The sequence below is a fragment of the Scylla paramamosain genome, chromosome 26 (assembly GCF_035594125.1).
Source record: "Scylla paramamosain isolate STU-SP2022 chromosome 26, ASM3559412v1, whole genome shotgun sequence".
NCBI classification, from domain to species: domain Eukaryota; kingdom Metazoa; phylum Arthropoda; class Malacostraca; order Decapoda; family Portunidae; genus Scylla; species Scylla paramamosain.
In genome coordinates, this window is record NC_087176.1 from 7,322,265 (window position 1) to 7,347,500 (window position 25,236).

General features: G+C 46.8%; 2 protein-coding genes across 12 annotated transcripts in view; both read right to left on the bottom strand.

Annotated features, from left to right (window-relative positions):
- Positions 1-633: 633 nt before the first annotated feature.
- LOC135113663 (germinal-center associated nuclear protein-like) lies at positions 634-9,257 on the bottom strand. 4 transcript variants are annotated; one of them, XM_064029102.1, is made up of 5 exons: positions 9,180-9,231; positions 8,123-8,188; positions 7,981-7,996; positions 7,280-7,387; positions 634-6,663 (listed from the first exon to the last, which is right to left on the bottom strand). In XM_064029102.1, exon 5 carries the CDS (start codon positions 6,564-6,566, stop codon positions 1,491-1,493), a length of 5,076 nt encoding a protein of 1,691 aa, XP_063885172.1. In that variant the 5' UTR covers positions 6,567-6,663; positions 7,280-7,387; positions 7,981-7,996; positions 8,123-8,188; positions 9,180-9,231; the 3' UTR covers positions 634-1,490. The 4 variants fall into 4 exon arrangements, with proteins under 4 accessions (XP_063885172.1, XP_063885171.1, XP_063885170.1 ...); XM_064029101.1 differs by lacking the exon at positions 8,123-8,188 and having other exon boundaries at positions 9,180-9,251; XM_064029100.1 differs by lacking the exons at positions 7,981-7,996; positions 8,123-8,188 and having other exon boundaries at positions 9,180-9,257.
- Positions 9,258-10,464: 1,207 nt separating this feature from the next.
- The window catches only part of LOC135113664 (uncharacterized), an 85,706-nt gene continuing 70,934 nt past the window's right edge, over positions 10,465-25,236 (bottom strand). For 2 of the 8 annotated variants that reach the window (XM_064029109.1, XM_064029108.1), the window contains exons 4-15: positions 20,689-21,099; positions 19,945-20,429; positions 18,983-19,382; positions 18,420-18,663; positions 16,875-18,220; positions 15,429-15,598; positions 14,564-14,725; positions 13,564-13,700; positions 13,255-13,447; positions 12,601-12,661; positions 11,801-11,928; positions 10,465-11,410 (exon numbers count right to left, since the gene is read on the bottom strand). In XM_064029109.1, coding sequence (XP_063885179.1) covers positions 11,309-11,410; positions 11,801-11,928; positions 12,601-12,661; positions 13,255-13,447; positions 13,564-13,700; positions 14,564-14,725; positions 15,429-15,598; positions 16,875-18,220; positions 18,420-18,663; positions 18,983-19,382; positions 19,945-20,429; positions 20,689-20,947 — 3,687 coding nt within the window. In that variant the 5' untranslated portion in view covers positions 20,948-21,099 and the 3' untranslated portion in view covers positions 10,465-11,308. Of the gene's footprint in view, positions 11,411-11,800; positions 11,929-12,600; positions 12,662-13,254; positions 13,448-13,563; positions 13,701-14,563; positions 14,726-15,428; positions 15,599-16,874; positions 18,221-18,419; positions 18,664-18,982; positions 19,383-19,944; positions 20,430-20,688; positions 21,100-21,638; positions 21,754-22,045; positions 22,254-25,236 lie in introns of those variants that run through there. The other 6 variants (XM_064029107.1, XM_064029106.1, XM_064029111.1 and 3 more) reach the window with 6 other exon arrangements.

A 25,236-nucleotide genomic window follows, 5' to 3' on the forward strand; every position in this document is an offset into this window, starting at 1 on the left:
CATAACTTCCAGAAGCAGAGAATATTCCAAACCCTTACACTCCCCTGAACCAAACATAACTCATTCTAAACCATTATATCTTTCAACAGAACCAAACTGAACACATTCAGAAACCTTACATCTTTCATAACCAAACTGAACACATTCAGAACCCTTATACTTTCCAAGAGAATCAAACAAAACATCACAAACCCTTACACTTCCCAGAACCAAACAGAACATTCCAAACCCTTATATCTTTCAGAACCAAATTGAACACTCCAAACCATTTCTTTCAACAAAACCAAACAGAACATTCAGAACCTTTATATCTTTCAACAAACAGGACATTCAGAACTAGTTTATCTTCCAAGCAAACCAAACAGAGCTTCAGACCCTTACACTTTCCAGGAGAACCAAGCAGAACATTCCAAACCATTACACTTTCTGGGAGAACGGAGCACATTTTCTTTTGAAGAGAACCAAACAATACATTAAAAATGTTTAAATCTTTCAGGTGAATCAAATATGATAATAGAGTTATCACACAGGATTTTATTACAAATAAATTAATTGGCAGTTATTGGAAAAAGAGACAAATTATAGAGATATGGATATCACTGTCATCATTAAGCTATGTAATTGAACTGAAGGGTGTGTGTGTGTGTGTGTGTGTGTGTGTGTGTGTGTGTGTGTGTGTGTGTGTGTGTGTGTGTGTGTGTGTGTGTGTGTGTGTGTGTGTGTGTGTGCTCTCATCATAACTGTTTTCAAGGACCACAGAGATAATAAGCTGTAATCTCAAGACTGTTTCTCTTTTTAATAATATAGAAATGTTGTTAATCTGTCACTAGAACTATCACAATACCCTTAAAAACCTGTGTAGGTTCATCTACGATAGTTTTTTTTAAATTAGTGGAGTTGCGATGCAGAAATGTTTCAGAATTGAGGCTGGCAATCCCATACAAGGTAGCTTAGAGAAAGCACCACACTCACACACATCATTCCCACTCTTAGCCCTGTTGACCACCAGTGGAAAGAAACAACTTAGGCATAGAACTGCTGGCCACACATCCACAGCAAGGCCTAAAAACATATACTGGTTTACTCCTTGACTCTTCATAATGACTGTAAACATACATGGAAAGAAAAAAATAAAAATAAATAAAATAAAATAAAAATAAAAATGCTGAAAATTCAAAAGTAACAAACCTCTTCACATACATAGTAAGACAAAATACTGGTGAACAAGAGGACATAATTTAGTATGGTGCTGTAGGTACTTGTAGGTCCTATCTGGCAGCAAACACTGTAAAACTCAACACATAACAAGAAGCACTTCACTCACTTCATTCAAGTAGTGACCATTTATTTGTCCTCTCAGCTGTATCCTGTGAGCTGTGTTTTCTTGAGGTTGCTGCATCAACATCTGATCCATCTCATAATTTTCAACTCCAGAGAAAGAACTTGTCCTAGAAAGCAGCAACATGTCACAGTCGGATGGATGAAAGGCCTCAGTAGCTGGTGTTGAAGAGCAGCCTCAGCTCCTCCTCAATGTCCAGCAGACTCTCCAGGTTCTTCTCAAACTCTGCACATTTCTGTTTCTCCAAGGCGATGTCGTCCAACAGCTTGGAGTGCACAGTCTTGGTCCTGGTCACCTTCCTCTCCTGCTTCTCCTCCTCCTGCTGTGCCTTCCGCTTCCTGGAGGCACCACTGCAGCTTCTCTTGATGGCCTCCTGCCACCCCGGGTCTGAGGCGCGACAGGCAGCTCCCCAGGAGGCAGGACAGGGAAAGTGGTGGAGAGCATGGGGCTGGTAGTACACTATGGTGCCAGGCAGCCCCGACAGTCTGTAGGAGGCACAAGCATAGATGACCTGTGGCCAGGGCACCAGCAGGGGATGGATCTCCAGTGTGGGGAAGGCTTCCTCCTCCCCAACCTCACACAGCAGGTGCTGCAGGCTGGGCTGTGTGTCAGCCAGGATGGCGTCCATGTGGGAGACCAGCACAGGAGCCTCGCCGGCCTGTCTGGACACAGTGGCAGCGTAACGGTGCAGCAGTGCAGTGAGGCCATTCCAGGTGGTGGCAGCCCCTTCTAGCTGCAGCAGTGGCAGCCTCATGTCAGCTAGGAGCTGTGCTGCCTGTGTGGCATCTGTGCCATTCCAGGAGGGTGGTGGGACCTGTGTCAGGTGGGCCACCTCTGGAGGTGGCCAGGACAGTGTGGCAAGGGTGTCATCAGACACAGCACACACCAGGGTGTCCAGCACACTGTTGTACAGATCAATAAGGGCAGCTGGGGGGAGGGGCGCCCTGCCATCTGTGGCCCTTTCCTCCTGCCGCCTAAGTGCTGGCTCCAGGAAGTGCCGCACCACAGCGTCGTTGGCCAGGTCATTGAGGCAGGATGCTGCCACACACACCCGCTCACTCTGCTGCCGCCATGACTCCATCAGCAGTGATTGCAGCCTGTCTGAGGTCTCGGGCTTGACCAAGTCCTCCTCCACCAGTGACCACCCCTCCCGTGGTGCCTTTGGTCCACCCTCAAAGTGCATCTCATGGAAGGACACTCTTGGCTCACCCCGCAGCAGCTCCCGCACCCTCCCCCGACATGCACTCTGGCCAGCCTGGCTAGATGACACAAAGATGAGCAGTGCTGTGCCCCTGAGATCAGTGGCAGCCAGGGCGGCACCCGGCACCTCCCTCAGGACCCAGGCGTACTCCAGGCCGCTGCACTGTGATACAAAGCTGAAGGTGGTGTCCAGCGGCTGCAAGATGTCCTGGCTCATGCCCTGTCCTGCCTCCTGGCCTGCCCTCCTGCTGCCCTCCTGTCCTCCCAGTTTGGAGCGTAGCCATAGCACCACCTCGGGACGCACAGCCTCCTCCCAGCACACAAGCACCTTGAAGTAACGCGTCAGCAGGTTGTGGTGGGCAGGGGGCGGGCCAGACACCAGGGCTGCCAGGTGGTGCTGCAGGGGCAAGGGATGCCAGGCGCACTCCTTCATCAGCCGGTTCCTGATGGTAAGCTTCTTGAGGGCATCCCTGGTGGCCTCCTGCAGCCAGGCCAGACGGGGGGTGGACATGTTATGGTTGGGATCCCTTGCGTAGCCCCAGCCCAGGGCCTGGTTCTGCTGGCACAGGGACAGACTGGAGCAGGCCGCTGGGAATGTCAACAGTGACTCCTTGCGCCGCTGGGCCTTCTGGGTCTGCATGCGCCACACCTGGAAGTGCTGCGCCATCCTCCTCAGGGCAACCCTCTTGGTAAAGGCCTCCACGCGCTGCTGCTGCTGTGCTGCCAGCTCCTCCACAGCCTCCTGGCATAGCGCAGCAGCCTCCTCCACCACTACCTCCTCGCAGCATATCAGGGGCAGCTCCCTCACCAGCTCCTGCAAGGCCACTTCCTCTGCCACCTCTTGCTGTGCCTCTTGACACACCTCCCTCACACAGCTGTCCAGAAACTGACTGCTGTACTCAGCAAACAGCAAGTTGCCAGCCATCCTTCTTGCCTCCTGCAGTGCCTTCCTCTGCCTCTCCTCCTCCTCCTGCTGCTTCCTCTGTCTCTCCCTTTCCTCACACTCCACCTCGTGGTAGCCCTCCCGGCCCACTCGGTCCACCTCCTGCCGCACGCTCTCTGCCAGCAGGTCGGCGGCCACACCCTGGGCTACCACGTCATGCCGCGCTGCTTCCACAACCTGCTGGCTCACCTCCCGCAGCATAGCTGGCAGCACCGCTCCTTCCACTGTGCTGTAGATGTCCTTCATGTGGGAAAGCAGTTCATAATTCTGCAGTGCCTCAGGGTGTCTCACCACTGGGGCCAGGCCCAGATCCAGTGGAGCAGGCATCCCCACCCCAGCCCGGGACTGGTCTGAGGCATCCCGTGCATCCGGCTTGAGGTGGCCCTGCTGATCGAAGCTGTCGTGGGGGATGTGAATGTGCAGGGGGTTTGGGGGCATGGGGCCGCCCTGGATCACCTCCCCCACTGACACAGTGCAGTTCACCTCTACCAGTGTCACTGGCCGCACTGAGGGTGGCAACTCCTCTGGCGTGCGGATGAAGCAGTGCCGGTCCAGCAACACGGCGCCGTCCCCAGCACTGATGCCGTGGCACCGCAGGTACTCCACTGCCTCTTGCTCATTCTCAAACCCCAGGATATGGATGAGGGTGGGCAGAGGAATGGTTTGGGGGCCCTTGCGGGGCATGTAGGAGCGCACCATGGTCTCCAGGGCCCGGGAGCGCACCTGGCGGAAGTAGCGGTGAAGCAGGCAGCCCTGCAGGAAGGTAGCTGACTCCCTCACCAGGCGGAAGAACTTGACGTAGTTGTTGAAGGTGACAGCCAGGATCACCTTGAGGGCAAACTGCACGGCAGGTGACTTCTGCACCTCATCCCTGAACTGGGCGTACTTGTTGACGATGGCCTCACCGTCGTTGAGGCTCAGCAGCATCTCGTAGGCACGGAACTCTGCCTCGGAGGAGAAGTAGCACCCTTGCTCCGCCAGGTCGTGGTATAGCTCCTTGAGGGTCTGCAGGCTCTTGGTGAGGTGCTCTGTGTTCATTTTGTCGTCGTACAGGTCGGCTGGCTCCTCGCACAGCCGCTCTGCTGCATAGATGTGGAAGCGAGTGCAGCGCTCCATGATGGCCACTGCATCACCATCCACCAGCTGCTGCTGCATCAGGTCGTTGCGCACGGCCCGCGTTCTGTTCCAAAGGTAGTTGTACCACACGTCAGCCTCCATGTTGGCCTCATCCACGCGGCCAATCACATTGCATACCAGGAAGTCCATGGTGCGCAGCAGTACTGGGCCAGGCCGCAGCTCGTGCGGCAGCGGCAGCTCCTTGTCGGCACTGCTTCGGGAGAACTTCTTGGTAGCGAGGCGGTGGTCCAGCATGCCATCCGTTGTCTCAAAGGTGGTGCTGAGGTCGCACTGCACGTCCCGCATGTAGCGCTCCAGCTCGGGGCACATGTCAGGGCAGGTGGCTGCCAGGTAGGTGGCTTGCTGCAGGTCTGAGGTGCGGTGACGCTCACGCCGCAGCAGCTTGTCTCGTGTCTTCAGGATGGTGTAGCGGTCATTGTTGTTCTGTGCAACACACTCCAGCATGGCTGCCAGGTTGCCCTCATCGGCCATCACTGTGCTGGCCTCCTTGGCCTCGCGTCCTGGCGACTTGCTGCGCACCTTCTTCTTTGGCACTGACAGTCGTTTGGTGGCTGGTGGTGGCAGCAGCGATGGCGATGGCTGGGCTGCCTTGGCAGCAGCTCTGCCGGTATGCACCTTGAGTGACTTTTTGGCCACTGGCAGTGGGTCCGTGCTGGGGCGCTGCAAGGGTGTGTAGGGGTCAAGGTCGCTGGGCTGCTGCACCTGCTGAAGGGTGCGGATGGCCTTCTTCTTGGCCTGAACAGCATTGGAGCTGCTGGCATCATCACTCTTGTGCCGTGCTGGTGTGCCATAGAAGATCTTCACCTTGGGCAGCTTGGGGTGCAGCTTGCAGCCGTGCCGCTTGGCCTGCGAGGCAGCGTGGTGTGTGGTGTAGATGACAGTGGCGTGATGGGTGTGGGCGTTCAGCACCAGGCGCTTGATGTCACCAAACTTTGAGAAGTGAGCCTTGAGGATGTCCTTGTCCAGGCAGCTGTCGTGGATGTCCGCCACGATCACCTTGGTCAGCTCTTTCTTGTTGTAGTTTGGTGGGGAGCTCTGCCCCTTGCCCTTGCTGTCCTTGGCCGGAACGGGAGACACGTCTGCAGCCTCTGTCTTGGTTACCTTTCTGTTGACCTTTGCCTTGCCCTCAGGGGAGCTGAAGGGTGCCAAGGCTGCCTTGCCCAGTGCTGAGAGCTGCAGCACACTACTTGTGCCGCCAAGACCACCAAACATCTTGGAGGGTGACCTGCCAGTAGAGGAGGGGCCAGCCTCCCCCATCCTTGCCTCCTTGAACTGGTCAGTGTGTGGTGCTGGTGGAGCAGTGAACTGGCCAAACAGAGACTCTTCCTGGCCGCTGCCGCCGCCACCACCACCACCACCACCACCACCTCCTCCTGCACTGCTGAACACTGTAGTGGTCCCCTCACTCCCCCCAAAGATTTTAGGTGGTGATGGGACTGCCCCAAATCCTCCCCTGGCCATCCTGCTAAAGACACCAGATGCTGCAGGGCTGGGCAGCAGAGGGCAGGGCGAATCAGTGGCAGCCTGTTCGCCCTCCCTGGCCATGGCATCGCTAGTCCTCTTGGTACCGCCAAAGAGGGATGGCGTTGTCACTGTGGTCCTCACCTGACTGTTGCTGAAGATGCCACTGGCTGTAGGGGCCGTGGTGTCCCTGGCCAGGCTGGGGATCGTGGCCAGACTAGTGGGGGGCTTCAGGGAGCTGGTAAAGGGTGTCAGGAAAGCTTGTGTCTGCCCCTGAGTCTGTGTGGTGAAGAGTGGAGGTGTGAAGGAGGACAAGGTGGTGGGTAGACCGAAAGGAGAGGTGGTGGACGACAGTGGTATGTCGTCACCCTCGGCTGTCCCTGTGCTGCGGGAGAAGAGCGAGCTTGGGGTGGCGGTGGTGGTGGTGGCAGAGAGAAGGAAAGGGTTGGGGGGTGGTTGCTGTCTGTCATTGTTCTTGTTTGCCATCTCTTTTTTTTTTTCTCTCTCTCTCTCTTTCTTTCTCTCTCTCTCTCTTTCTCTTTCTCTCTCTGTCTCTGTCTCTCTCTTATGTCTCAAGTAATTCCTGCAGAAAAAAGAGTGGGATAAACTATTTAAGGGTTGTCAAGATGTTATTTTTTACATAACAAAAGCTACAAAAGAAGTGAAAAATAAACTGTTGGCAAGCTTTTAGAATTTGTATTTCATTTTACTTTTTCCATGTAGGGACAACAAAAACTGGCTATTCTATTTATTTATTCATTCATTTTTCATGTAAGAAGGCATCAGGCAGTAAAAAAAAAATATAAATAAAATAAATAAATATATAGAATAAAATAAAAGAGTGAAAATACATAAATAAACAGCTCACGAGAGATTACCAAGTCACTGAAATTGAGACAATGATGAAATTAATAGGTAGACAGTGAAAAAAAAAAAAAAAATCAGATGACAATGATCAAGTTAATACTGGAGAGAGAGAGAGAGAGAGAGAGAGAGAGAGAGAGAGGAGAGAGAGAGAGAGAGAGAGAGAGAGAGAGAGAGAGAGAGAGAGAGAGAGAGAGAGAGAGAGAGAGAGAGAGAGAGAGAGAGAGAGAGAGAGAGAGAGAGAGAGAGAGAGAGAGAGAGAGAGAGAGAGAGAGAGAGAGAGAGAGAGAGAGAGAGAGAGAGAGAACACACTCAACAAGCCTTCAGCCACACACCAGTCTGGGGCCTGGCAGGGGGCGTCACTGGAATATCATGGTGGTGGTGGTGACAGATGACAGGGATGACAGCTGCATCTCTCACTCCTGTGTCATGTCACTTGTTATCTGAGGAATGGTGAAGGGAGAAGATGAATTATTTTGTCAGTTTATCTGTATCTGTGTGTGTGTGTGTGTGTGTGTGTGTGTGTGTGTGTGTGTGTGTGTGTGTGTGTGTGTGTGTGTGTGTGTGTGTCTGTTTATCTATCAATATCTTTACCTGTTAATCTGTCTAATTATCTATGTCTCTATCTATCTGTCTCTCAATGCATCTATCTGTCTATCTATCTATGAAAAGGGAGGAAAGGAGAAAGATCAACTTTCTATCTATGAAGGCAGGAGAAAGGTTTAAGTCTGTCTGTCTGTTTGTCTTCTTTCCATTTGTCTATAAGGAAGGAAATAAGAGGAAAGACTGTCTGTGTCTATCTATCTATCTATCTATCAATTTCTTTTTGTGTCGTCATATTTATATAATTTTTGTCTCCCCATCTGCCTTCCCTCCACTTGGGCCTCCACTGAGCAAATCCACTTCTGTTAATATTTTAGGTTTAGTTAAGTTGGCAATTCAAACCCAAGGTCTTATTTCAGAGACCAGCATCCTTTTGTACATCTGGTCAGTCTGGATGACGTTGCAGTTAAACTTGTGCGGCAAATTTACGAACCTTCAGTAAGCTGGGCCTGCGAATTTACAACATAGCCTCAGTTTGCAAGTTTACAACATAATCTTGGTCTGCAAAATTACAATATATGTCTGCAAAATTACGATATATATCTGCAAATTTACAAATCTGCAAATTCACAAACCTGATCATAACATAGAATTTTTAACAGTTCTGGATAGACAGGGAGGGGGAGGGGGGGGCAGCACACCTAAAGGGGGAGAAATTACAGGGATGAATATGTCAGGAAGAAAGAAAAAATGCCTGTTAAAGGGATATAAACTGTGGGAAAATAAATCAGATGGAAATATTCAATAAACACTGAGTGAGAAAAGGTCTGTCACACAACAGTGGATGAGAATATCAATTTATGGCAGATCTGATTGTTTCTGGATAACTCTGCTAACTTTTTCTCTTGCAATTCAGTATTTCTATTTACTTAATTATTTAATTTTTACCACACATCACTCAGAAATAAACTGTGATAAATAAATAAATAAATAATAAAAAACAAAAGTAAATAAATAAATAAATAAATAAAAATAATAATAATAATCACTTAACCCAATGGGAAGACTGTGCTCCCATCCTGATACCCCCCCCAAACCTAATTTTACCTAACCAGCAAACTGCACCTCCACCCCAAACCTGCTAATTAACAACAAAACCATGATCGGTTCACAAGAAACCCAAACCTGCCTCCTCTCGCGCCAGTCACTCTGACGCCTCACACACTTCACAATCGTAGCACAACATAATGTACATTTAAAAAGTCGAGGAATCTTGTATATCTTCGTAAAATTGGAAATACTTGTAGTGAGAAGCACAGCCAACACACACACACACACACTTTTTATTCGGACTGATTCAAATCTGTCGATCGTTCACTGAGCAAAGCGCTACGAGTGGGTGAATTAAAGAAGCATTTTAATACTTTCGGGGGAAGCAAGTTATGGAGGAAATAAAATGGTAGAGGGCAAGAAAATGGGAAAATATTCAAATAAATCAGGAATCGAAATGGCCCACAGAAAAAAATAGATGTGGAAAAAAAGTTCTACGAAGATTTGGAAGAAATTTGGCGCGTCACATGAACCACTCCAATAATTCCACATTTAATCATTTTCAGACACCAATCCACACGTTTAGAAACTTCGCCACACTTATCAACCACAAAACACAAAGAAAATCCAGTCTAAACTCACGTATTGGAGGAAAAATCCGGAGTTTACTGGACCGCACTCTCACTCACCTCGAATCACAACAATACAATCTTGATCTTTAAATCCAGGATTTTTTTTTTCTTTCAGCTTTTGGAACGGCACTACTTCATGATATATATGGCAGAATAGCTCTTAGGACTATTTAAATGGTGACTTCCGTAGGGGAAAGGAAAGGAGAATAGAGGAAAACAGGCATTGCCCATCATACCGCTAATCCCTATGTTTGGTTTATCTCTTTCTTTCCAGGATCCCCTTCACTGTTTCAATCCATCATTCTCTCATTCCTACATCTGGCACGGCACACTCTCTCCAGGAACTCTTTCATTGCCTCAGTCATTCTCTCATTCCTACATCTGGGATGCTGCATTCTCTCCAGGAACTCTTTCACTGCCTCAATCATTCTCTCATTTCTATATCTGGGACGCAGCATTCTCTCCAGGAACTCTTTCACTGCCTCAATCATTCTCTCATTCCTACATCTGGGACGCAGCATTCTCTCCAGGAATTCTTTCACTGCCTCAATCATTCCCTCATTCCTACAGCTGGCATGCTACATTCTCTTGAGGAACTCCTTTAATGTCTCAATAATTCTCTCATTCCTACACCTGACACGCCACATTCTCTCCAGGAACTCCTTCACTATCTTAATAATCCCTTCATTCGTCTCTCTACAGTCCCAGCAGCAGTACCATCCACTCCTATCCTGTCTTCTCCAATGTCATTCCTATTATGCCATAACTCAACTCTTAGAATCACCATGCCTCATCCTTTTTCATATCAGACATCTAGCACACTTTGCTGTGGAACTCAGACAATCTGTATTTCCTTGCATTTCCCACACATACTTTGTGTAGGGAGAGTAACAAGCTGTCAGACCTCTTATACCAACACTTTTGTTCTTGTGCTCTTATGTTAAGTAGCAATAGGTAGGAATATTTTATACAGGGACTGTATAAAATATGTAGGCCTGAGGTTTTCTCTGGGAATAATGAAAGCCACACATCTATCAAAGGCTTTATCTAAATAGATTAAAAGTATACATTCTTTGGTATCACTTTGTGCAAACACGTGGCAACTGGTAACCTCTTGTGACAGCTGCCTCCCCACACCCCCATCACCACCACCATCACAACCTTGCCTCACACTACCCACCACCACCACCACAACCTTGCTTCACACTTGCTGGCACACTGTTCAGGCTGCCTTCCTGGGAATACACAGCTGTCACACTGCTGCTCACACTTTTATGGTACAAATGTCTTAGGAGCTGTGTGTGTGTGTGTGTGTGTGTGTGTGTGTGTGTGTGTGTGTGTGTGTGTGTGTGTGTGTGTGTGTGTGTGTGTGTGTGTGTGTGTGTGTAAGTGGGTTTGAAGTGTTTCTATGTATGTTTTTGTGTATGTAAGTGTGTATGACTGGAATATTATGTTGTGTGTGTGTGTGTGTGTGTGTGTGTGTGTGTGTGTGTGTGTGTGTGTGTGTGTGTGTGTGTGTGTGTGTGTGTGTGTGTGTGTGTGTAGGTGTTTGTATATAGTGTGTTGGTAGTGTATGTATGTGTTGCAAATGTATATATGTAGTATTTGTGCTGCAAATATATGATTGGAGTGCATTTAAGTAATAAGCTGAGGAAGAAAGACACAGAAAGAACAAAAGAAGAGAACAAAAGGAGAGAGACAGAGTAAAGAAATACACTGAGGAAGATGAGAGACACAAAAAGCAAAGAAATATAGACTGAGGAAGAGAGAAGAGAGAGAGACAGAGAACAAAGAAACAGACTGAGGAAAAGAAAGAAAGAGAGAGAGAGAGAGAGAGAGAGAGAGAGAGAGAGAGAGAGAGAGAGAGAGAGAGAGAGAGAGAGAGAGAGAGAGAGAGAGAGAGAGAGAGAGAGAGAGAGAGAGAGAGAGAGAGAGAGAGAGAGAGAGAGAGAGAGAGAGAGAGAGAGAGAGAGAGAGAGAGAGAGAGAGAGAGAGAGAGAGAGAACAAAGAAACAGACTGAGGAAGAGAGGAGAGAGAGAATGAGGACAAAAGAAAGACTGAGGAAAAGAGAAGAGAGAGACAGAACAAGACAAAAAGACAGAGACTGACATACAAAATTAATCACACCTTAAGGTTTCTCAACTATTACCCTCTTGTCTTCCACTACCACCACCACCACCACTACCACCTTGCTCCACCATGCTGCTGTCTCCACCTCCACTCTCAGGAACACACCATGCCTGTGAAGTTGAAAATGTTCTTGTTGAGTGTCTTAAGAGGTCACAGAAGTGTGTGACCTTAACAAATGAACTAAGCTAAACTAACCTAATATCACCTAACTTTTTTTTTCACCTCTGTCATGCAAACTCATTTCTAACACTGCTTTGGATGCTAAGAGAGAAAAAAAGAAAAAATCTAAATCTATCCAAACTAACCTAACCCAAGCTAACCTGGTAACATTCATGAGACATTTTTACCATTCTGTCTATAAAACTCAATAGAACTACTGAATACTAGGAAAAAAAAAAAAAATAAATGAATAAATAAAAATAACAATAATAATTAAACATATTAATCAACCTAAATACAATACAAGCAATACAAGAACAAAACTAAGAAAGGGAACTTACCCTTGGCTTGACCACCACCTCTTGCGCCTCCTTGTTCCCCACTGAAAGCTGCAAGACATCTGGGGGCGGCCGCAGGGGGTCAGAGGAAGGCTGGGATATCTGTCCTTCCTTCCCCTTCCTACTCTTGCCTGTTGATGAATCAGTGCCATAAGAACACAAGAACACAAGGCCTGGTACAGGAAGCCATCAGAACTACACATAACAGTCCCTGTGTGAAACATGCTTACCGATTTCCATTTGTCATCCTTATCTATAAATATGTCTAATCTTTTAAAGCTCCTTACTGACTGAGTCTATTCTCTTCATCTACTACTCTATCTGAGAACTAATTCTTTCCTATCTCTTTTTTTAAATTAAACTTTTTCAAGCTTGAACCCGTCACTTCTTGTACTGCCCTGATTACTGACCTTGAGGATTTTCCTTGTCATCTTTCTTATATCCCCTAGACCACTTGAGGAATGTTATCATGTTAAAAAGTAAACCTTCCATGTAAGGTCCCAACCATCCACTCAGTTGCAACATACATTATTTCCTGAAGGTGTAAATGTAAAACCTGCAGGTGGTAAGACCTGGAGACAGACATTTGTGGGTGGTGACAAATATGAAGACTTCCTGAAAACCTGGACACAAATATAGTTAAGGATGAAAATGACAAATATTTTAAGTTTCCCCTAAAGGAGTAAGACTGAAAACCTGGGGACAGATATGGATGAAGATTGCAGATATTAAGCTTCCCCTGATGATGATGATGATGATGATAATGATGATGATGCAGGTCAGTCAGTGTTTGAGTGAGTCACCTGAGTGTTGCAGGGATGAGCCATTGAGGTCCTGCAGCTTGTGAATCTTCTTAACATGTGTCTGAGGGAGAGAGACATAGTGAGATGGTGTGAATGCTCTTGTCTAAACTACAAGCTGACATAGCTTATCCTAACCTAACCTAACTTAACCTGACATGACCTAACTTAATCAAACCAGACGTACCTTATTTAATGTGTCTCAGGGAGAGAGACACATTGAGGTGGTGTAACTTATCCAAACCTGACCTGACCTAACTTAACCTGATCTGACCTAAATCTGATTATTTGGAAGTACACCTAATCTAACCTGACCTGACCAATAATTAGTGTGGGAGTGAGTGTGGTTGTTTTATTGCTTTTGTGTAAGGACATAAGGGTTGGTGCAGGAAGCCATCAAGCCTACATGTGGCAGTCCCTGTACAAAACATGCTTGCCTATTTCCACCTATCATCCACATTCACAACTTCATCTAATCTTTTAAAGCTCCCTATTGACTCAGCACTAATAACTTGATTACTGAGTTTATTCCAGTCTTATGCCACACTATTTGAGATTAGAATGCCTTAGCACTCTACACTTACAAAAATAAATGAAATAAAAAACAAACAAACAAACAAATAAATATCCTCCAAACCCACACCTACACACACACACCTGCAGATTGTCCCTCCTCCTGCAGGTGTAGCCACAGAGATGACACATGAAGGGCTTGACGTTGTTGTGCTTGTACATGTGGTCCCTGAGGCGCTTAGAGTCAGCATACTGTTGGCCACACTGCTCACACTCAAAGGGCTTCTCCCCTGTGTGGCTCCTGCGGTGGCGCCACAGACTGCTGAGGGTGGGTGCGCTGTGGGAGGAGATGGGCATGAGGGTACAGGCGTACAAGAGGGCAATGGTGGTGCAAGAGGCCATCAAACACAAGGGCATGTTAACAAATTTTCAAAATAGCATGACACAACTTACTGGAAGCCACATGTCTCACACACGTAGGGGCGCTCCTTGGTGTGTGTGCGGGTGTGCTTGGTGAGTGCTGTCTTCTCTGTGGTGGCGTAGGGGCACAGGTCACATTTGAAGGGCTTGTTCAGTGTGTGGCGCCGGATCTGTGGAGATGTGAGATGAAATGGAAGCAGGCAGAAGGTTCCAGAGTTTGCCAGTGAAAGGGATGAGGGAGTGAAGGTACTGGTTAACTCTTGCAACAGTGAAAGGGATGATGGAGTGAAGATATGTTAACTCTTACACTAGTGAGGGAGAGAAAATAATGATAGAGAATTAAAAAAATTGAAACAAACAGAAGGTTCCAGAGTTTGTCAGTGAAAGGGATGAACGAGTGAAGGTACTGGTTAACTACTGCACAAAGGAAGAAAAAAAGAACAGTAATTTTTCCCTAGAGAGAGAGAGAGGTTGGTGCCACATATGACTCTCCTCCAGTCATTTCTGTCCCTTGCCTCTCCTCTGTGACTCCCATCCTCCTTCAGTATGTCTCCAGTCATTTCTGTCCCTTGTATCTTCCTCTGTGACTCCCATCCTTTGCAATTCCTCTCCTTCAGTAAGTCTCCGGTCATTTCTGTCCCTTGTATCTTCCTCTGTGACTCCCATCCTTTGCAATTCCTCTCCTTCAGTAAGTCTCCAGTCATTTCTGTCCCTTGCCTCTCCTCTGTGACTCCCATCCTTTGCAATTCCTCTCCTTCAGTAAGTCTCCAGTCATTTCTGTCCCTTGTATCTTCCTCTGTGACTCCCATCCTTTACAATTCCTCTCCTTCAGTAAGTCTCCAGTCATTTCTGTCCCTTGTATGTGTCCTCTGTGACTCCCATCCTTTGCAGTTTTACCACAGTTCCATCCCTCAATCCATCTCACTCTCTGTCTTTCCCTGATCTTTTTAACTGGCAAAGAATAGTCAAGGAAGGAAAAAAAAAACACACTGGGTTAAGTTTACGTTCCCCTGAGAGCCACCTGGTGACTTACGATGTGTGCCTTGAGTTTGTAGTCAGCCAGGGTGGTGAAGGCACACTGGGGGCACTGCAGGGTCTTGGTGAGTGGTTGCCCCTCAGGATCGCGCTGGTGCTTGGAGGCTAAATGCTTCACCAGGTTGAACTTCTGGCTGTACATCATGGGACAGAATCCACACTGGGGGAGAGAATGGGTGGGGTCATGGGTGAGTTTTGGGGTCATGGGCGTGTTATTCAAGGTCATAGTAGCTCTTAGTCTAATATTATCATTTCTTTTCTTTCTTTTTATGTTAGAGGGCAATGAAAAGTAAGGAAAAAGGCCCACTGAGGTGCCAGTCCCAAAGGGTGTTATGATGGATGAGGCCACAATCAGGGTATAGGAGAATAGATCATAGGTTATGGGTCATGAGTGGGTTAATTTTCATGGTTTTAATAGCTGTTGGTAAGTCAGTCAGTTATTATTTTGTTAAATGGATGTTATGAATGGGTGATGAGTAGTGGGTGGGGGAAAATCCACACTGGGTGAAGGGTGAGTTAATATTCATGGGAAGCTGCAATAAGTCACCATTATTTAAAGTGCAAGTAAGAAATAATGATTTGGAACAAGAATAATTAATTTAAAACAAGAACCAATGAGTTGGAACAAGAAATAATAGATTCAAGGTTAAAAAAACAAATAAAAAAAAAGAGATAGGCAGCAAATGAATCTCAAATAGAGTGACAGATGAACAGAACAGACTCAGTAATCAGGTTGTCAGTGTTGAGTCATTAAGGAGCTTTTAAAAGAAGATTAGGGAAATTTATGGATGGTAATGACTGCCACATGTAAGCCTGATGACTTCTTATGTTCTTATGCTCTGAACAAAACCACAATGACTTACTTTATACATCACCTCCTCTCCACAGTGGTTCCTCAAGTGAGTACGAACTGTGGCGCGTGTTTTGAAGGTCTTGCCACAAATTGCACAGACTCGCCTATCCTTGGTGATGTGTGTGGCTGCGTGCTTCACCAACGAGCTCTGCAGGGGACTGGTGAAGCTGCACAACTGGCCTGGTGGTGAGAGATATGATAAGACATGTGTGTGTGTGTGTTTAAGGTGCTCAGAAATACTGCACAACTGGCCTGGTGGTGTGAGCTATGATAAGACGTGTGTGTGTGTGTGTGTGTGTGTGTGTGTGTGTGTGTGTGTGTGTGTGTGTGTGTGTGTGTGTGTGTGTGTGTGTGTGTGTGTGTGTGTGTGTGTGTGTCTGAGGTGCTCAGAAATGCTTTGTTCTCTCACCAAGACTACTTTCAAAGGTCACAGAGATGATTGGCCAGGTTTTCAAGATTGTTTCTCCTGTTCATAATGTAGAAATCTTGTTAATCTGTCACCAGAATCATAAAAAACACCCTTAAAATCTGTATAATTTTATCTATAGTCTTTGAAAGTAGTGGAGGTATGGGAGTGTTTCAGAATATGGTCCTAAATGTTTCAGGGTTTTATCTTTTAACAGGGTGTAGTGGAAGTTATTGTGGTTTTCAAGGGTGTTTTCATGATTTCATTGGTAGCTTAACAGGGTGCAGTGGAAGTTATTGTGGTTTTCAAGGGTGTTTTCATGTTTAACAGGGTGTAGTGGAGGTTATTGGGATTTTCAAGGGTGTTATTGTAATTTTTGTGAAAATGATGGTGGCAGAAGCTAGACGTGTAATACACACCACAAAAAATCTCTCACACACACACACACACACACACACACACACACACACACACACACACACACACACACACACACACACACACACACACACACACACACACACACACACACACACACACACACACACACAACACACACACACACAAAACTGTGGTGATGCATTTCTGTACCTCCTCTGTACCAGTGCCCCCTCCCCAGCTCACAGTGGGCCCTGCCCACTTGGCCCTGCCTACACTACCTATGATGAAGCCCAGACCACCCAGAGTCTGTCCAGACTATCCATCAGGCACCGAGAGGCTCTGGAGAAGTTTGGAAGGGGACTGCTGCATCATCCACGTCTCAGACACATGCTGCCACCCGACGCGCCTCGCCCGGTCCGTGCCACCAGACACCACAACAATATAACGCCCCTAAAGGCGCCACTCATGAACCGGTACAGACTCAGCATGATTCCCACCATGGTGCAAGCCACCAATCAATAGTATTTCCCTTCTAGATTAGACTTAGCTTTAGGATTAATGTTAAGTATCTCCCCATCCCCTCAGTACATTTTCAGTTTGTTAACTGCCTGAAGAATAAACCGTTTTTTATTATTATTATTATTATTATTATTATTATTACACACTTACACTTAGCCACTGTTCCAATATCATGTTCTTCCCAGAGATGCAGTGTCAGCCTATCCATCTTGCAGAACATTCTAGAGCACTGAGAACATGTGTGACTGGCCTGTTCTCCCTCCCGTTCTTCCTCCTCGGGCGACCCTGGACTAGGCGGCAAGGCAGTTGCAGTGGCAGTGGCAGTGATGGTTGTGGTAGTAGTGGTGGTGGTGGTTGGTAAGACTGCACTCTCTCTTCTTGCAGTGGTGATGGTGGTGGAGGTTCTTGAGGGGGTACTGGTGTGTTCTGGTGTGTCTGGGGGTGACTGGGGTGATGGGGGTGACACGGGGACAGGGATGGGTGAGTCTGGCAAGGTTGTGGTGGTGGTGGTTACTGTGGTGGTGGTGATGACAGAGGAGTGAGGCCAGGAGGTGACAGGGGAAGGGATGGGAAGCTGGCAGGGAGGTGGGGAGGCACGGTGGTGCTCTAACAGCTGGGGGTTGAGGGGCTGGGGTACATGGGGTGGTGCATCAGGGGGCGGGGAGTCTGAGGATATCTGGGAGAGCACATCCTCGCCAGAGATGGAAGGGGAGGAGGAGGAGGATGAGGGGAGACTGGCATGGGAAACAGGGCACTGCTGAATAAGAGAAGGCAGCAGGGTGGTGGCAGGGGAGGAGGCCTGTGTGGTGTGTGTAGCATGTGGCATGGAGGCAGGCAGTGGCAGTGGCTGTGGTGGTGAAGCAGCAGGTGTATGGTGATGAATGAAGTGGTGAGGGAGAGACAGCGAGAGAGATGGCTGTGTGAAAACTGAACTTGTGGACTGAGGAACTGGCACAGGGGAGTAGTGGAGTGGCCCCTCTGCTTCCAAAGGCTGCACTGACACTGCCTGGAGGGGGACGGCTGAGAGAGGGTGCTGAAGGTGCGACAGCTCAGCCTGGTTCATGACAGCAGTTGAGAGAACAGATGGCTGAAGATATGGAGCAATGGAGATGCTAGATTGCGTCAGGAGAGGAGTGGCTGGGTTAGGATGTGGCGACTGACCAAACAGTGAACTGGTATTAGCTACCGGAACACTACTGGGACACGAACTCTGGCTGAGCAGGGAGGCACCAAGAGGCATTGGGGATGTGATGAGAGGGACAGGGTTAGCTGCTGTACCCTGATTGAATAGGGACTGTGTGGCAGGGGACTGGACATGGAAGGGAGGAGTGTCGACAGGGGGCTGAGTGAGTGGGTCTGGGGGTGCGGGCTGGGGTGGAGGGGCCTGCAGGAGGGAGGAGGCGTCAGCCAGGTGGGGGAGGACAGGGGGGCGGGAGTCAGAGAGTACCACCATCCAGCCTTCCTTGTTTTCATTACCACTGGTCTCCTCTGCTGGGCTGTGGGGAAAGGGAGAGAGGTGCTGATCACAGAGGTTTTCTTTAACATCTTAAGGCTCTGATGTGCAGCAGTTAGGATCAGTAAACTATCTGTCTGTCTACCTGTCTTCGTTATTGATATTTGCTTCAGTGTCTTATGGCTGTGATGTGCAGCAGTTACGGTCTTTAAACAATCTATCTGTCAGCAAACAACCCTCACCTAGCAGCAGGAAGAGTGGAGGATGTTGGAGCAACAGCAGCAGCAGAAGCAGCCGCAGCAGCGGCAGCGGCAGCCCCTGCAGACTGGCGCTGGGAGGTATCCTGCAGGGAGACGCCACCAATGCTGTCCTTCACCTTGAGGCGCACCCTGGACGGCCGGCGGGCACGCACCCACCGCTCACCAAGCACCTTCATCTCATCACTGCGCAAGATGTTGTCCAGATCAACGCCAGATGGACTCGAGGCTGTGGATAAAAACAGGACATGAGTGTGTAAGAGAACATTGGTGGTGGAAGAAGATGTCAGCAAAACTTACCTACTTCTCTCTCTCTGTCTCTCATCTATAGTTCTTCCATCTCCTCTCTGGCCTGCCTCATCTTCCTCTTCCATCCACTTCCACATCCACCAATCCTTTGCTACCATACTGTTCATCCCTTCTCTTAATGTGACCAAACCAATTCTCTTTTCCTGTACTTTCCTCATCACCTCCACAAGCCACCACACAACACACACCAGACATCACAAGGGAGGCCACAGAGCACACAGAACACAGGGGACACTCACCATCCCCCCACAGCGGCTCCAGAAACATCACGGCATTGTTTGCATCATCAGCCTCCCCCTCCACCAAACACTGGCTCATCTGCAACTCTTGAGGCTGACGAGACGCGGAAGGAAACGCTGGTGGAAGAGACAACTGTGGCACTGGGACATGGTGGTGTTGGTGGTGATGCTGGTGATGCTGGTGGTGCTCTCTGGCCCCTGCACCCCCTACACCACCCCTCCCATCATCCCCAGTAGGCTCGGCGTCCCCTCGGAGGTTCAGGACAGTCCCAGTATAAACTACATCATGGTCTGGCTTGCTGTATGCCTCCCAAGACTCCTGTGTGTACTTCCCCTTAAGACCTGGTGCCTCCTCCAGTACTGAGCTCTCAAAGACTGATGGGGCGCTGCAGTGTTTTGCCTGCAGGAGAGAGGAGTGGTGAGTGAGAGGGAGGTGTGGGGAGAGAGGGCTGTGGGGTGTGGGTGGGTGGGAGTGTGGTGAGGATGATAACAGTGATGATGATGAGGTTATTGATGATGATGATAATAATAGTAATGATAATAAAAACAATAGTAATAATAATAGTAATACTCTGAGCTGACGGGGATGGGGATTACTACTACTGCTACTTCTACTACTACTACTCATACACAACAAGCTTATGTCTGTACAAGAGGAAGTGGCTATGACAAACTGATCCCCCCCTTATCCTAAAATACATAGATGAAGAAAACAAACATGTCCCTTAAAAGAAAAGAAAAAAAAAGAAAAGGAAAAAACAAGAAATTATTAGTTAGGACAAAGACAGGCTGGAAATTTCAAAGGAAATAGAAAGATATGGAAAAAAAAGAAAAAAGAAAAAAAAAAAAAAACACTAACTGAAGGAAAGCCTGGACACACACACACACACACACACACACACACACACACACACACACACACACACACACACACACACACACACACACACACACACACCTACCTGTCCACAAGGAGTACTGAGGGCATCCCCATCGAGACCAGGTGCTGTACACAACTCACTGAAAGAAATACTGGAAGTGGAACCCAACATATTCACATTTGTATCAATTTTGAGTGGCTCTGAGTACTTGGGAGGGTCCTGGAGCAGTGTGGGATCATGGGGCTTCATACTAACCAATGGGAGAGAGACACTACCCCCACTGACACCACTCCCACCACCTACTAGTTCCCCACATGCCTCCTCTGCTGCTGTGGGCTGGAGACGAGTGCACTGTGTAGCAGGTACTTCTAGTATTGGGGGTTCCACTGAGATGTAGTTCATTTCAGTGAGGAATTGTGGGTCTGGGCCGGCTAGGTAGCTCTGGGTGTCGGTGAGAAAGCCAAATACTTGGAGTGACCGGCCAAGAGCTACGATGTTTGAGAGGCGGTGGCGGGGCACAAGAAGTTCACCGCAGTAGAGGTATTCGACTAAGGCTCGGAGTTCACCTGTGTGGGTGGATTGTAGATAGTGGAGTGAGTGACGGGTAGATAGGTATACTGATAAATGGATAGATATATGGTTAGATTGCTGGATATTGTTGATAAATAAGTAGATAGATGGGTGGATAAATAGAGAGTAGATTCTCCACCAGACATCAACCTTACTTGTTGCGGTAGACAGGGAGAGATAAACACACACACACACACACACACACACACACACACACACACACACACACACACACACACACACACACACACTCACCAGGCGATATGAGAACTCCAAGATTGGCACTCGACATCTGAAGCTCCACCATTCCTGACCCCAAGGACTGGAGCCGCTCCTGGAAGAACTTGCTCCCTGCGGCCAGGACTGCCTTGTGCGCATAGATGTGGACCTCCTCACACACCAGGCGCACGTCGAGGAGGGACGACTGTGTGTACAGGTGGTAGAGATTGTTGGCCAGCATGACACTGTGCTCAGTGCAGGAGAGCCGCGCATCGCTGTCCAGGGTTGCCATCATTATTTATGCCTGCTTGGTTTGCAGGGTGGTTCAGTGGGTGGGTGGTGGGTCTGTCTGTTATTCTCTCTCTATTTTTTTTCTCTCTCTCTCTCTCTCTGTCTTGTTACTTGTATCTGGTCTCTCTGTTTCTGTCTATGCTGCTCTTGTGTGTGCTGGAATAGAAGTGAGAATTAGTAAATTAGTACTTTTACTGTTTGATCTGTTTGTGTCTTTTCTCTTTCTTGTGTGTGCTGGAATAAACACAAGTATCAGCATTGTCAAAAAAGGATCCCTTAGTAATTTTTTTAGTGTCAGGATGAAGAACTGTATCCTCTATTATGAAACACTGGGAAATTTATCTATTATAAATATGGGAGGTGGACATGACTGAGGAGTGAATGCTGATCTGACAGGCTGGAGGGACAAGCCTTGACTGACTGAACCACAAGGTAACAGGGGGGTGGGGGGAAGCCCCCCAGTTATGCTAGGTAAGTGTCCTTATGGGAGGTCTATGGGAGCAAAGCTCATTGGTCAGATTACTGTGCCTAAAGGGGGATTTTCTGTGAGGCAAAGCCTCCTCCAGTCATGTTAGGTTAGATTAGGTTAAGTTAGAATCCTAAAGGGAGGTTTAACGGGGGCAAAGCCCCTCTGATTAAGTTAGGTAAAGTTAAGCTATAAATTCTCCCAGTTTTTGTAATATGGCATATCATACTTATACTTTTCATGAATGTCCAAATTTGGCTTCCCCCATCCTAACACCCCGCTTTTCCACCAGCTTCCCAAGCTTGTTAGAGGGCGATGGGGGATGGGGGGACAGGAGGACGGACCTGTTATAAAGAATTACCCAGTGCAAAACACAAAAAAAAAACTAAATGGCTTACATCACCAAAGTATTGATAAATAAATACACGCAAGAGAAACAGACAGCATCAAACAATATGGTTAAATTATCACAAATTTTACCCACACTCACAGGAAACATATTTAATAACTGGGAATTCTTTAGCATAGCAAAGTTTTCTCTTCTGTCTCATGCATAGTAAACAAGAAGCAGAAATCCGTAATAAGGTTGAAAGTAATAATAATAAAAAATATATATAATAATAATAATAGCCTTACGCCCGCTCCTCACAATTTGCTTCCTCACTATACTTCACTATATCAAGTTTCCACTCCTTCTCTCTCGTGCAGGAAATCTCTCACTCATCATCTCGCAATGTTGGGTGAATCTCTGTGTTTGGTGAGGTGAGAGGGAAAGGCCAGGGAGAGACTCAGTGTGGCAGACTCCACCTCAGTGTTTGTTTACTTCACCAGCTGATTGGCGACCTCTCAGTTCTGGCGGAAAATTTGAATCTCTTCATCGGTACCTTTTTGGAAACGTCATTTTTGCTGAGGTATTTCGTTGAGTAGTCTTTTTTTTTTTTTTAGTGTTGTGAAGAAAAGATAATTCGTTCAACATTTTTTGAGCATATAGTATCAACGGGGCTTTATTAACAACCCTCGTCTCATTCCATCACGGTTGATTTAGCTCTTCCACTGTTGGACAAATTCTTTCTTCAATACCTGTATTTTTTTTAGGCACCTTCTAGTAAATTCTCTTGAGTAGTTTTGTAGCGTAAAAAGATAAAATGAACATCCTATTCTCTCATTTTTTTTCTCCCGTGTCTCCATGCAAGCAATTATGTAGATTACATTGTGCAGTTCTGGTCATGTTACAGAAGAGAATGACTGAAAATATAAAATAAATTAACATATAAAATAGCTACTCAGTCCTAAATAATTGTTATGTAGGTGTTGAATATATGATAAAAGAAAGCCACATCTCCAACTTTTGAGGCACGAGTTGTCTGCGTGTAATATAATAATACATAAATTTGCATTTTTCAAAATTTTATTTTAAATCAATTTCTTACATGAAACAATTTTCTTCCTAAAACAATTTTTCGTACAGTACACTCTCATACACACTGGCCATATCATGTAATTACTCCTTGTACTGCACTCTTTCCAGGTTACCTTTGAACAACTTCACGCACACCAGGTTGACTATCACTGCCCTTTACCACTTAAATACCTCTGATCCCCTCTCAATCTGCACATATCTAAGAAATGTCATGTTCAAGGCTTCAGTCTTCTTTCGTAAGCAATACTCCTCCTCTTGCTTCTTTAAAATCACCCTTTTTTTTTATATCGCCTGTACCACTCTATCAGATCCCTTCTCAATCTATGCATTTCTAAGAAATGTAGATTTAAAAGCTTCAGTCTCCTTTTATAAGCAACACTCATCACTTGTATATTTTTAGTCATCCTTGCTATGTCCTCTGTACCACTTATGGACCTCTATAGAACCCCTCTTAACCTTCTCTCTAACCATCGCTCTCCTTTTGTAAGCAATACTCCTCATCCCTATATTGTATCTATTTAGTCATTCTCATACTCATCCCGTCGCCACTCCCAGGTCACGGTGACGCGCTAGCTGAGTCACGGACGTACTGAGTGCCACGTAACTCGACGAAACACAGCAGCATTTACTGAGGACAGTTCCAGCATGACGTACGGGGACTCGCGCCCTTCCATTGACAAATATGGTTAATTCCACTACTACAGACAAACAAGGTTGGAATTATTAAAGATAGGAAGGATTTGATTCTGAGAGCGGCGTATGAATGGAATAGGCTCAGGTTGTTAGTGGTGAGATGATTAGGTAAATTAAGGAATGGTGATGATAGATGGAAATACATAGGTAGACGTGTTTTATACAGGGACTGCCAAGTGTAGACCTGATGGCCTCTTGCACCAACCCTTGTGTTCCTATGTTCTTAAGGTTACGTTTACTATGGCACGCACGCGAACACACACACACACACACACACACACACACACACACACACACACACACACACATTCAGACACGTGCGCACTGGTTGTAACTTTGATATCAGTATAAGATTACCATGTCCGTCCGGTGTGTGTATATTATTGTTGTGTTGTTGTTGTTGTTGTTGTCGTTGTTATTATTATTATTACTATTATTATTAGTGGTAGTAGTCGTCGTCGTCGCCGTAGTAGTAGTAGTAGTAGTAGTAGTAGTAGTAGTAGTAGTAGTAGCAGCAGCAGCAGCAGCAGTAGTGATGGCATTATTACACACACACACACACACACTCACAGTCGTAATCATCATCGTGACATCGTTTCCCGAATGTTTGTGGAATGGAACACTGGATCACCCTGACAGGGCTGAGTGATGTGTGTGCCGTCTTGTTCAGGCCACCCTGTGTGAGACTGACGGGATAGGACCATAATGGGATACATTTCTGCTCCGCACCTCCACTGTTTTCAAAAGCCTCTGGTTAAAGTCACACGGGTTTTTATTTATTTATTTATTTTAATGGTTCTAGTTACAGATCAGCAAGATTTTTACATTATTAACAGGCAAAACACTTGAGAATTTTATTAATCATCTCTGTGGCCTTTGACAACAGTCGTGGTGAGAGAGCAAACCGTTTTCGAATATAGTCCTGAGGTTGTGAATGATGTGTGTGTGTGTGTGTGTGTGTGTGTGTGTGTGTGTGTGTGTGTGTGTGTGTGTGTGGTGTCTTAACTGGTGATGTAAGAGTTTCCAGCATTACCATGTCATCCCTCTTATGTTGTGATGAAATGTCGCTTACTTCTTAGGTAACGTTGACGCACTGGCCGAGAGCAAGACGCAGCCATCACGTAACTCCTGGCGTCACAGGAATTTTTTTTTTTCTACTTTGTTTATTTCCTAGTTTGTTTTTTGTTGTTTCTTGTATTCTCACCAAGACTGTTTTCAGAGGTCAGAGATGATTGGTCTAGTTCTCATGAATATTTTTTTTCCTAATGATAATGCAGTCATTAAACTATCACCAGAATCATGAAAACACCCTTGAAAATCCCAATAACTTCCACTGGAGCCTGTTAAACTATCACTGGAATCATGAAAACATTTTGAAAACCCCAATAACTTCCATTGGAGCCTGTTAAACTGCCATTGAATCATAAAAACAACTTGAAAACTCCATTAACTTCCACTACAACCACGAAAATACCTTGGAAACCCTAGTAACTTCCACTACAACTATGACAGCATCTTGAAAACCCCAGTAACGTTCACTAGAACCACGAAGTCACCCATCAGAACCTCAACAACCTCCGTTGGAACCTGCTTCATTACCACTGGAATCACAAACAAACACCTTTGAGGATCCCAATGACCTCTAGTAGATAGAACCTGTTAAAAATAGCTGAGGCGAGACAGTGAAACGTTTGAGAGACGGATCCAGCCCTCT